The sequence below is a fragment of the Procambarus clarkii genome, chromosome 61 (assembly GCF_040958095.1).
Source record: "Procambarus clarkii isolate CNS0578487 chromosome 61, FALCON_Pclarkii_2.0, whole genome shotgun sequence".
NCBI lineage: Eukaryota > Metazoa > Arthropoda > Malacostraca > Decapoda > Cambaridae > Procambarus > Procambarus clarkii.
Genome location: NC_091210.1, coordinates 17,916,152 through 17,930,190, shown reverse-complemented (window position 1 = coordinate 17,930,190; position 14,039 = coordinate 17,916,152). Strand labels below are relative to the sequence as shown.

The 14,039-nt window shown below is 38.8% G+C and overlaps 1 protein-coding gene across 1 annotated transcript in view; it reads left to right on the top strand.

The window, feature by feature from the left end:
* The window catches only part of LOC138354104 (cell adhesion molecule 3-like), a 205,923-nt gene that overhangs the window by 189,225 nt on the left and 2,659 nt on the right, over window positions 1-14,039 (top strand). The window contains exon 5 of the mRNA XM_069307945.1: window positions 13,985-14,039. This exon is cut by the window's right edge and continues 183 nt beyond it. Within this exon, the coding sequence (XP_069164046.1) occupies window positions 13,985-14,039 (55 nt within the window). The remainder of the gene's footprint in view (window positions 1-13,984) is intronic.

The following is a 14,039-nucleotide window of genomic DNA, read 5'->3' as shown; positions in this document are numbered from 1 at the left end:
TTACAGAGGTGGGCACAGAAGTAGATAAGTTTTGAGTCCAGTTAGTAGGGTGGGATCTTTTCCTTCACACAGTTCACAGTAAGGCTTATCCCTACAACTTTTACACAGTGGGAAATGGTGCAGACGGCTTTTCGTCCCTGCTTGCAGACTGAGAGCTTCCCTTCCCATAGATAAGACTAAGCTTTATCCACTAGTTTTTCTGGAACACTGTCCTCGAATGAGTTAAGAAATAGGTCCTCAATATATATATTACCGGCCAATCACTACACCTAATGTTCAGTTCGTGTTATAGCAGTATTACTAGTTTTAGTCTTATAACTAACTATTTTGTATATGTGATGGGGGATTAACCGGGGAAAACATTTAAAAATAAACTAATTCAAATTACAGAGTATATATTCATCTACTAATACACAAAAAGTGTATAATACTATACGCTTTAATCAAAATTAATTGTTTGATCATGTTTTTTTTTGTCGATGAAATATTTAATTATGGAGCAATGGTAGGATCAAGCTGTGAGCTGTAAGCTCTGAACAATGTGATAATTATTTATCATTATTAAGCGGACATTCTGTGCCATTCATCTACAGAGTGATGAACAATGGTGTCTAAAACCGGTTGTTTTTAAATGGTCTTGTTCAAGTTTGATGTTCTTCTTGAATATTGTTGTTCACTTTACATGCTCATCTTATTAGAGTTCTTCAAGATAGATGCTCTTCATAATAATGTTCTTCAAGTTAGTTATTCATCAAAGATGTAAAAACCTAAACAGTGTTGTTCATGTTTTATATTATACATCATCATCATCATGTAGTATTGTATTGTGAATCTGAACTGAATTTCATTTAATTGACTTAATGCATTTTTAACGCCTACAAAAATGTATTTTTTACCTACATAGTCACTCCCACACATCCATGGACGCTCCCACACCTTCATGGTCGCTCCCACACCTCCATATTCTCTCCCACACCTCCATATTCGCTTCCACACCTCCATGGTCGCTCCCACACACCCATGGTCGCTCTCGTACCTCCTTGGTCACTCCCACACCTCCATATATATACCATCATACACGTTCCAACACATCCATATATACCAATATACACTCTCTACCACATCCACATATACCATCATACACGCTCTAACACATCCATATATACCATCACACATCCTCCTATACATCCATTTATACCATTACACACCCTCCTACACATCCATATATACCATCATACAAGCTCCAACACATCCATAAATACCATTATACACCCTCCAACACATCCATAAATACCATTATACACCCTCCAACACATCCATATATACCATTATACACCCTCCCACACATCCATATATACCATTATACACCCTCCTACACATCCATATATACCATTATACATCCTCCTTCACATCCATATATACCATTATACACCCTCCTACACATCCATATATACCATTATACACCCTCCTACACATCCATATATACCATTATACACCCTCCTACACATCCATATATACCATTATACATCCTCCTACACATCCATATATACCATTATACATCCTCCTACACATTCATGTAACTCTCCCACGTTCACAAATGCTTTTCGAGGAGTTGAGTAGGTTGTTACCGATCAATGGATCAATGGAACCCTGGTAAACAGTACTCCAGACGAAGCCTGCTGCATGACTAAGGTGAAATTTCTCTCACTTTTCTCTTATTTTCCTTCTTGTACTCCTTCGACACTCCTCAGCTTCACAGAACCATCACTGTCATATTACCCACGACACTATCTACATTTCTTGAGGTATATCTAACTATATCACTGGAATTGGGTATAATTGTTTTCGTAGATATACATATCTACTTGGTGAAAACTCCTGTATAACTAAAACAACCGATATAATTATTGACATAAAAATGATTGGTGCATCTTCTTCAATATACATGGGAATTTCTCCCCATAATGTCGACCAGGGATTTATTCGATCCAGTCTGACGTTTTGAGAAGCGTAAAGTGTTAAGTGTTTCTTCCTAACCCGAAGGGTTACCTTGAGGTTACCTTGAGGTGCTTCCGGGCCCGGTCGTCGACCAGGCCTCCCGGTTGATTTACTGATCAACCAGGCTGTTGGACGCGGCTGCTCGCAGCCTTTCGTATGAGGGTAGGGTATTAAAAGACCCTAGACAACTCATGTACCATTTCGATGACAAAATGGTAAAAAGTACCATTGAGTTCATTAGTGGAAGGGTCAGTATGGAGTGCTATTAATTTCATAATTCTTCCCCAATTTGTCCGCTGCGGTCGGTAAGGTAAAATGTGTAAGGTCGGGTGAGGTTTCCTTACGCAAACACCATCCTAATAAACAAGTCCACAAGGGCCGTGACGAGGATTCGAACCTACGTTAGGGAGCATCCCAGAAGCTGCCTTAATAGACTGAGCTACGATATGGTCAAAATCCTAATAATTTGTTCAGGTCCGCCAGTGACTGAGTCTGAACCACGCTGGACACGTGGGAGGAAAATATTGTGTTAAAAACGTCTTTCCGACGCTGCAGTTAGCAGAGGCGCTGGATAAGTGGTAATCCGACGTTACTTTTGACGTTAATCCTCGAGGCTGAAGGCACTGTTGTTAGGTCAAGCGGTTGAGTAATTGAGCGGACTTAGAGCCATCAGTCTGCCTCACTCCGGCAATATATTTCACTTTCCGTCTCAGGTCAGATCAACAGCATGAAATCATTTACGTTTACTGTGTTGTGATAACACAGAAACATTTCCTTTTCTTACAGGAGTTATGGAAAGTAGGAGTAGGAATGGGATGGAATTATCAGTAGAAAGCGCCAAGCCATCACGACTATATAGCACTGGGAAGGAGTCAGGATAAGGATTCGGGATGGGATGGCGGAAAAGGAATGGTGCCCAACCACTTGGACGCTCGGGGATTGAACGCCGACTTGTATGTAGCGAGACCGTTGCTCTACCGTCCAGCACAAATGGTTGGGCTATACTAGTAAGAGCTTATTAAACGATATTTTATTTTTTAAATCTAATCTCAATTGTATCATTTCAGGCGTTAGATTAAGAAAACAATGCATACGGAAGGTCTTGTATGAAGCCAAAATTCATTAATATATGTACTGAGAATCTAATATACCTCAAAATAAATGGATTTTGAAGACACCAACCCACAAATCTGACGAAAAAAGAGTTGGCGAGGTTTTGGTCCTTTATCATTATCAAGCTGTGAGATGGAAAAAGAATGGTAGAAAATGCTCAATGAATGAGAAGAAGAAATAGTCAGCAAGAAAAATGAACTCGATAAGAAGAGATAGTGAGCAGGTAAAATTAACGCGAGAAGAACAGAGTCGATATTAACTTCATTAAAACTTAAGTTTAACAAATATCATAAACATAAGGATCGTTAACCTTCACAATAGGCGACCGACAATTGAAAGACGGAGACCAGGAGTTGATACTCACCTAACAACCACATACAGATAAGTACAAACATACACATACAGTATATCCAGGAACCAACAGCACGCTACGAAATACACAAGCACTCGCCGGGAAAGAGGTAGGAGAGAGAGACACACGTGGGAGAGGAGGTTGGGGTAGATAGCGGGAAGAAGAGGTAGATAAGGAGAAAAAGTAGGAGAGAGGGAAGAAATAGGAGAGGAGGGGTACAGGGGAGACTTCGTGTGAACATCGTAAACAACTCTCACAAAAATTCCCACCGGCCAAACAAAAAATAAATGACCACGTATAATGCAGGAGAAGCACCGCTCCTGCTCACAGCCGGACGTAACAGCGCCCGGAGCTGTAACCTTTTGGTCTCATTTCCATAACAACTGGTTCTTCTCGGGTGCCGAGGCTTAGGGCACGAACTATCTCCAACCATGAGACTCTTTGTGTCGGGATCCAGCACGCTGTGGGTCTTGTGCTCCAGACGGGCCTTAGCTGCTCTGAACTCAAGTGGGATCTCTTACCAAGGAGGGGCTTCTCTCCTCTGACAGTGGAGGGGCTTCTCTCCTCTCACAGCGGAGGGGCTTCTCTCCTCTCACAGTGGAGGGGCTTCTCTCCTCTCTCAGTGGAGGGGCTTCTCTCCTCTCACAGCGGAGAGGGCTTCTTTCCTCTCACAGTGAAAGGCCTTCTCTCCTCTCACAGTGGAGGGATCACAGTGGAGGGATCACAGTGGAGGGATCACAGTGGAGGGATCACAGTGGAGGGATCACAGTGGAGGGATCACAGTGGAGGGATCACAGTGGAGGGATCACAGTGGAGGGATCACAGTGGAGGGATCACAGTGGAGGGATCACAGTGGAGGGATCACAGTGGAGGGATCACAGTGGAGGGATCACAGTGGAGGGATCACTATATCCAACACTAAAATTAACTCAACGTCGAATCAAGCTTATCATCGTTAATTTAAAGTTGAATCAATCTTATCAGTATTAATTTAAGTTGAATAAAGCTTACTGACGAAAAATCAACAATAATAACGTAGATTCAACATAGAAGTAACGTTATTCCAGAATATTGTGCCCACTGGGGACAGCATTAGGGTGTATGAGTGAAGATTGGTTGAGTGGAGATGGAGGAGTTAGTTGTGTGAGAGAGAGAGAGGGAAGTAACTACTTGAGGATTTATGAATGGGGTGTGATGAAACTGTTTTAGTTTGATGAGCTGAAATTTGGAGAGGAAGAAAGGGTGCGAGTATGTGGGTGAGCAAGGAGAGGAAGTAGGGAGAATGTGAGTAATTGTTGTGAAACTAGTTTTAAGGAATAGGACGTTGAAACTCCCCAATTAAATTGAAACTTTTGTTTTCAAAGCATCAGATTGATTAATATTGCTAAGTACTTGTTTTCTTTTTGAAGCTAGTTATGGCAGCATTGTCATGTAAATATATGAGTATTAGAAATAACGCATCTTCTAACGACGTATTAGCCCATGCTCCTATTTCTACCCAATCACAACTATTCACGCACTTCAGCACTTCTTTTCCCGTACTTAACCAACTACTCCCATTTATTTACTTATCCAACCTATATGCTAAAAAGTTCCGTGGAATTTTCTTCTATGAGACTATATATCAGCATGCCAGTTTTCGAACCTGTATTGATCAATTTCTATTCAAAATCAAATAAATTTGAATACATTGCGCCGTGTTCTAATTTGGTTTGAGACTTAGAATTTCGTTACTGCTTTTATTTTACGACTTTTCGTGTATTCTAATATTTGCATAATGTCTCTTCTTTCTCTACGTCTCTCCAGATAGGGGGAAATTGATTTTATTAGTCTTTCTTTAAAAGAGAAGTTCTTTTAGCCTGGCATTATCTTGGTCATTTTAATGGGTCTCGTTGAACAGTCGGCTTAGTTTTCGACTTACAATCGGGGATCAATTGCCAGGCGGGAGAGAAATAGGTGGATACGATTCCTTTTACCAGCGAGAGCGCGTCACTCTGACCCAATTTAATAATAATAATAAATCATTTTTGTTAGGAGGACAGGAAGCCTTTGTATATATTATATATTAGAATAATATCGAGGTCCTCCCCAGGGTCAAATTACTGATCCTTCCCAGGATGCAACCCCATGACAAGCTGACTCCTGGGCTCCTGTTTATAGATTGGTGAATAAAGACATTACGTGATAGAAACCGCGTTCAATTATTTCTGTCCCGCCTATGATTCGAACCCGGAATTTTCGATTATGAGACGAGAACGAACCCGACTGTACTAACAGGTCCCTCATATAAGCCAAATCTGAGTTCTTTATTGAAATTTTCTGGTCTTGTTCCAGTTTTTTTCCTACCACAGATATGGCCACACATTTACAATGCTAACCAGCTAATATACATTTTATTTTGCCCTACATAGACATGGTTAGAGATCTGTTAAACATATAATTCAATTATTTATTGAATAATCAACCACAGGAAGTGATTGTAATGCTTTTAAAATGCTAATCTAACTTATAAACATAAATACAAACAGGATCTAGGTTAAAAGGTTCTAGTATCATGTGCCTCGGCCTGTTTATTTTAATCTCTTGCTTCAATCACGATCAAATGCCTTCTCGAAGTGCAATTATCCCGGTATAAACACGTGTGATGCTGCACCTCTCCCAAATATACACCTTAACTAAAATCTTTAAAGAACATTTTTTGGACTCGGTCTTATTTTTCTCTTTCACATTTTGTTCTTGTTATTTATAACATTTCATTTTGTTTACTTTTCTTACGCCACTCATTATTTCTATGCTATTTGTGTCTCACCTGCAGCATTGAAATAAGATTTTCAGTGATTATACTTTATATATGTGATATATAAACATAATCAGGTGATGATATGCATGTACGTATATGAACGGACAGATAACAAGAATCGATATCTTATACACCTACAAATCCAAATCCAAATAATATGAACCAATTGCATACTCATCTCTGAATTCCCCAAATATAATACGATCACTTGCATACCCACCTACAGAACCGCCAAGACACCAATACCACTTACATACCCACCTACAGAGCCCCAAAGATACCAAGACTACTTACATACCCACCTACAGAGCCCCAAAGATACCAAGACCACTTACATACCCACCTACAGAGCCCCAAAGATACCAAGACCACTTACATACCCACCTACAGAGCCCCAAAGATACCAAGACCACTTACATACCCACCTACAGAGCCCCAAAGATACCAAGACCACTTACATACCCACCTACAGAGTACCAAAGATACCAAGACCACTTACATACCCACCTACAGAGTCCCAAAGATACCAAGACCACTTACATACCCACCTACAGAGCCCCAAAGATACCAAGACCACTTACATACCCACCTACAGAGCCCCAAAGATACCAAGACCACTTACATACCCCACCTATAGAGCCCCAAAGATACCAAGACCACTTACATACCCATCTACAGAGTCCCAAAGATACCAAGACCACTTACATACCCACCTGCAGAGCCCCAAAGATACCAAGACCTGTTACATACATACCTACAGAGCCCCAAAGATACCAAGACCACTTACATACCCACCTACAGAGCCCCAAAGATACCAAGACCACTTACATACCCACCTACAGAGCCCCAAAGATACCAAGACCACTTACATACCCACCTACAGAGCCCCAAAGATACCAAAACCTGTTACATACCCACCTACAGAGCCCCAAAGATACCAAGACCTGTTACATACCCACCTACAGAGCCCAAAGATACCAAGAAATGATATACTAGCAACAATAATGAGTAAATGATTTTAAGGAAGGATTAAGACAGGAATTTCCATAAGTAATTTCGTATTTAATAATACGTCATCAGAAGGATTAACTTACAGATCAGTAGGTTGGATATACAGGCAGAAATGAAGTGAGGTGAGGTACTATGTGTTATTCATAAGATATTAAAAAGGGTATTTTAATAAGGTAATTGTGAGACTAAAGTGAATCAATGATCCTTTTCAAATCGGCCTTTAACTGATCACTAAATGATGCAAACCACTATAATTCTGGTTTGTATGTCAAATTAAAATAAAAATGTGAAAATGAACTTTGGAGAGTTTATTTTTTTTTAGCTTCCCACGACAGTGAAGAAAACATAAGAAATATTGAGAAAATTCGTATTTGAATCATTAATCTTATCCTTTCGGTCATATTGAACAACAAATGTTTACAAGAAAGACTGCTACCTATATATATATATATATATATATATATATATATATATATATATATATATATATATATATATATATATATATATATATATATATATATATATATATATATATATATATATATCATTTTAATGGGGCCACGTGAGCAACAGAAATGCGAACAAGCTTGAATGTTCCCCAAGCATATAGGGAAATGAAATCTCCACACCCCAGAAGTGACTCGAACCCTGCCGAAACGTTCATCTCCCTCTCTTATTTTTCCGTGAATTTTCCGCATACAAATGATCAGTGTTTCGTGATCGTCAATTGCATACTTATCACACACACCACACACGCAATTCATAATACAAACATCACCCAATCAAATAAATCATATAAATATCACATGCACAATACATCATACACACACACTCTCAACACAACATACACAACCTCCAAAGTTAAACTCTGATAGTGAAGCAGATATCCCAATACGACAACAAACCCAGAGACACTCGACCTTCCCACACAGCCAAGAGACTCACTGTAGCCACCAGGGATCAATACATGTGAAATTATTTCGAAGAATTTCAAGCACTCCGAGGACACTTCTGCAATTGTAAACACAAATCAGTCAATGCAGTCAATTCCGTGGCAAAGGTTAGACTCGCCACGATAAAAAAAGGGAGCAAATTAATTCCGTGGCCACACACTTCACGAGATGAGAAATATATTTACAAAATAAATTTTCATGTGAGAACCGCAACGTTGTTATTGAGATTTCGGGTAATACGTTAAATTAATTCTTATGTGTAGGTATAATAATAATAATAATAATAATAATAATAATAATAATAATAATAATAATAATAATAATAATAATAATTGAAACAACACTTTGTAACTATTGAAGTAATGTTCAGTAATCTTTACTACAAGAGAAAATGTCTGTTTATTTATTTGTTTCTTTGTGCAAGGTTAAAGGCTACGTTTGGGGCTAGTATAACTCAACTTTGCAAGCGGACTGGTCTGTGGTACTGTGCTTACATATGCTGGTCGGGGTTGCAAGAATTCAAGAGTGAACCAACGTGACGATTTTTGGCAATGCCTGCCGGATACACCTAGCAAAATCTTAAAAAAAAATCTGAACAAATTTGTTTCTTATAGAGATAAACATTTTATTCATCTGAGTACTTGGAGACTCTTAGGGTACAGAAAAACTTTGCAGGATAAATCACAAAATTATATATATGAAATAATATTTTTGTATTATTTAGGGGGTTTTAGCGATGGTGAAGCCCACTGAAAGTTAGTGGCACGGAAGGTCAATATTACAGTGCTTTATCTTTGACTGATGATATCATAACAAAGTTGTCAAAAGGACATATAGTGACGGTAGTGACGAACAGTGTGCTGGCAGGAGTGCAGAAAAACATCGAAGTGAAAGTAAACTTAAATTGCATAAAATATTTCAACCGTAAGCGTTTTGTACATCTGATTTATCGCCTTTTAAAGTTAACTATAATTTCATTGTTTCTTCATGGACAAATTCATGTCAAATTCCAGTGAGTTTAATACAATCGTCACTGATAAATTATCAGACAGTTGTATGTCGTTTCGAAGAATACATCGAATTTTGACATAAATCCACAACGGCAAAATTAGATGTACTATACCGCACAAAACTAACGGGTTTGCCCTATTTCTGTTCGTAAGGCTTCTGTTAGGCTAGGTTCGGATAATTTAGTACATCATTTTCGTGTCGTGACAACTTGAGAGGACGAGCTGGTATATTAGTCTCTATCTAAACTGTCATTTCCATTTGGCTGATCCGTGACATGAATATGAAAGTAAGTTTCAAATATAGATTGTTAGTTAAACAAAAGAATATATCTTCGATCGTTTTAAAGCAATCGATTCGTGAGCTTAAATGATAAAAACATGAATGTACACGAACTCAGAGTACATCCCAATTGAATGCAATGTATTGCATTGTGAAAATTACGTCATAATAATATTAACATTAATAATTAAAATAATTTAATTCTCATGATAGGAAATCATGGTATAAATTATTCATAATTACTACCTCGTAGCCTTGTGTGTTGAAGGACACTGGATGTGGTGGTTTAAGTAGCTGTAATTAGAGGGTTCCACTCTAGGTCGATAGGTGATTGATAGAGCTATTCTCAGAATCAAGTACATTTATACTCTCCTGATTCAATATTCAAGTGTACGACTACTGTTCTCCAAAGTGACTGAGTGTGTTGGGAATTAAAGTAAAATAACTCCATTGTTAACTGCTGATTCTGTGGGTTTTCACAAAATTTTGGGCTGAAGACTTAACAAACTCGAGCGAGTTGTTAAAGCCTGTTATTGACCAACCAGCAAGTATATCTAGTCCAGAACATTATGCAGAACTAAAGTTAAAACGGGGTGTATATATGTATACTGTATAGATGGGTACAATTCTCAGAGTATGTATTTCTAGTGAGGTGTTTACTCCTCTATAATTGTTATATATTTAAGTGTTAAATTTCGGCTTGTTTGCGGTTCTTCACTACTTGTTGACAATTTTTTTGTATACACTCATTCTGGTGATTTCTACTCCCGTGGGGCAGATTTAAGCCCTCAAAACAACATATATTTTTATCTTTCACGAGAAGAGTTTTAGATCCATACACCAGATACAATGTTTCTCAAGATTTATACATTCAAGCAGAGACTTATACTCTATAGTAGCTGATGTACACTTTTATACATTTATACAGCGGCTTCATGTTTTCGGAAAGAAAATAGAAAAGTTTTATGCCTCGACACCCTAAAAATTTACTCTAATTTATCACATATTCTGTCGAAAATGACATTTATTCTTTATTTACATAACTTATAAACATTCTTTAGCTGCAGGAAAAGAACATCCTTTTCATAGCTTCCGTTCCACTAATAATAAAAATTGCTCATTTATTCACTATTTCATTCACTATATATGTATAGTGTCCCGTTCTGTGGAAGAAAAGTTTACTTGAGTGAGCAAGAGGGGTAAAAGATACTAGTTTTAGAGGCATTGGTTGAGAGGCACTGGTTGAGAGGCACTGGTTGAGAGGCACTGGTTGAGAGGCACTGGTTGATAGGCACTGGTTAAGAGGCACTGGTTGAGAGGCATTGGTTGAGAGGCACTGGTTGATAGGCACTGGTTGAGAGGCACTAGTTGAGAGGCACTGGTTGAGAGGCACTAGTTGAGAGGCACTGGTTGAGAGGCACTGGTTGAGAGGCACTAGTTGAGAGGCACTGGTTGAGAGGCACTGGTTGATAGGCACTGGTTGAGAGGCACTGGTTGAGAGGCACTGGTTGAGAGGCACTGGTTGAGAGGCACTAGTTGAGAGGCACTGGTTGAGAGGCACTGGTTGAGAGGCACTGGTTGAGAGGCACTGGTTGATAGGCACTGGTTGAGAGGCACTGGTTGAGAGGCATTGGTTGAGAGGCACTGGTTGATAGGCACTGGTTGAGAGGCACTAGTTGAGAGGCACTGGTTGAGAGGCACTAATTAATAGGCACTATTTAACAGGCATTATTTTTCTAAATATAACAAGTGGCACTCACCAAAATATGAAGGTATTGTGTTCGGAATGTTTATAATCAGTTTCCTTTATTTTGTGGTTATAAGTATCGATATTTCGTTGTAAGTGGTGTTTACCCATGTACATACCCACCGACGCGTGTTGTAAGTGGTGTTTACCCATGTACATGCCCACCGACGCGTGTTGTAAGTGGTGTTTACCCATGTACATGCCCACCGACGCGTGTTGTAAGTGGTGTTTATCCATGTACATGCCCACCGACGCGTGTTGTAAGTGGTGTTTATCCATGTACATGCCCACCGACGCGTGTTGTAAGTGGTGTTTACCCATGTACATGCCCACCGACGCGTGTTGTAAGTGGTGTTTACCCATGCACATGCCCACCGACGCGTGTTGTAAGTGGTGTTTATCCATCTACATGCCCCCCGACGCGTGTTGTAAGTGGTGCTTATTCATGTACATGCCCACCGACGCGTGTTGTAAGTGGTGTTTACCCATGTACATGCCCACCGACGCGTGTTGTAAGTGGTGTTTACCCATGTACATGCCCACCGACGCGTGTTGTAAGTGGTGTTTACCCATGTACATGCCCACCGACGCGTGTTGTAAGTGGTGTTTACCCATGCACATGCCCACCAACGCGTGTTGTAAGTGGTGTTTATCCATGTACATACCCACCGACGGGTGTTGTAAGTGGTGTTTACCCATGTACATACCCACCGACGGGTGTTGTAAGTGGTGTTTACCCATGTACATACCCACCGACGCGTGTTGTAAGTGGTGTTTACCCATGTACATACCCACCGACTCGAGGGGAAGGGAATCATTAGGAGAAAACGATACACCAACATAATTCCGTAACACATGGAAGGGATAGGGGAGGATATGAGTTTGGATAGATGGACGGAGTGAATGAAGGATGCCCAATCGCTTTGATTCCGGAGGGGATCAGCCCTGTAAGAAGCGAGGTCTTGACACTGTGGAGTAAAATACCCCAAGAGAATGAACATCTGGAACAGTTAGGTTGTATAATTACCTAGTTACGTTGTATTTATTAACTCTAAATACAAAATTGTATTTAGACTGCCGTAGGAATGTATAAACATCACTATCAGTATCTGTTTATTCATTTTATACTTGCTGAAAAATGTGCATTTCTTAAAGTAACCCATTGATCCATTACCAATGTTGTTAATTAGTTAATAGTCGAATCGATTCGTTGCTGTTGTTACCTATTAAATAATAGGAGAATCTATCAATTACTATTATAATCTATTAATTGAAAGGCAGATCTTGATAGACTTGATATAACGAGTTTGTTTCCCCATATAGGAACGATAGATATTTAAGGCTTTCATCCACAGCAAAATTCTCGCCTGTCTATCCAATTCCACTATTTTTATTACATATGCAGCTAGCGCATCACCATAGTCAAATAAAGATCTAAAGGAATTGTTTTAACTAAGGTAAATCCCATTATCCCTTGCTCTAAATCAGATTATAAGCAATTCCACTCTCGCCATGAAACGCGTTCCACTAAAAGCCTTTGTCCAGTCACTGACCGCTGCGGTGCGGTAAACAAACAACAGTATTGACTTATGTTACATCCTCACACGCATCGGTTTCATCTGCCTATGATGGCTGCTGGCCGGGTCGTCGCTGTTCCTTTGTTGTCGTTCTCACGTTCTTTATTATTGTGGCGTTGTTGTCGTTCTCTCGTTGTCACTCTTGTTGTGGAGTCTCTGTTCGTGACGCTTTGTCCATCAGGTCTTTTACTCTTTCGTGCTGTCTCTCTCTCGATTTTTTTTCAGCTTGCATATCTTCATATTTTTTCCTGTGTTTGTGTCTGTGTCTCATGCCACTTTCCTCTCTATTTCTGGTTGTTTGCCTTTCGTTTTATATTGTTCTTCTCCCGGTTACTGACTCCTTCTATGTCCTCTTCTCTTTTTTTTTTTGTAAATGTCATTCTATTTTACCTATTTGTCTCTCTCCGGCTCTTTTTCTGTATGTTCCTGTGTGTCTCTTTCCCACGCCCTCTCCAATTCTCTATCTCTCTTCCTTTTCCTCTCCCCCCTCTCTCTCTCTTTCTATCTCTCTTTCTATCTTTCCTTCCGTATTTGTCGATATCTCTCCTCTTTAGGCGTGTCCGTGTGTGCATCTGGTCTACAGAACTATGAAAACTGCACAGAATAACGGCTCGAACCTGCATGTATTTCCAAATGCGATTAGAGACTAAGAATAGTGATGAACTTTGATATCTGTCAGAGGTCAAATACCATTATTATATATACAATCTTCTTAATATATCCTCAGAATTCCAGCGTAACACTGATTTAATGCCCAGATAAATTTATATATTCTTTCATTGTTTTCAGCCTACTGAGTGTTCAGATGAAAAAATATTAGCATTAAACTCATTCGTGAAGTCTAACATTTTAATGTTCATTAATTACTGACGATTCATGACGTATATATATATATATATATATATATATATATATATATATATATATATATATATATATATATATATATATATATATATATATATATATATATATATATATATATATTTATATATTATATATATATATATATATATATATATATAAATATATATATATATATATATATATATATATATATATATATATATATATATATATATATATATATATATATATATATATATATATATATATATATAACTGCCGCTTTCCTCACAGGCTCCACGCGAGTACCTGGTGAGGATAAACAGCAGCCGCTCGGAACAAGGGCTGA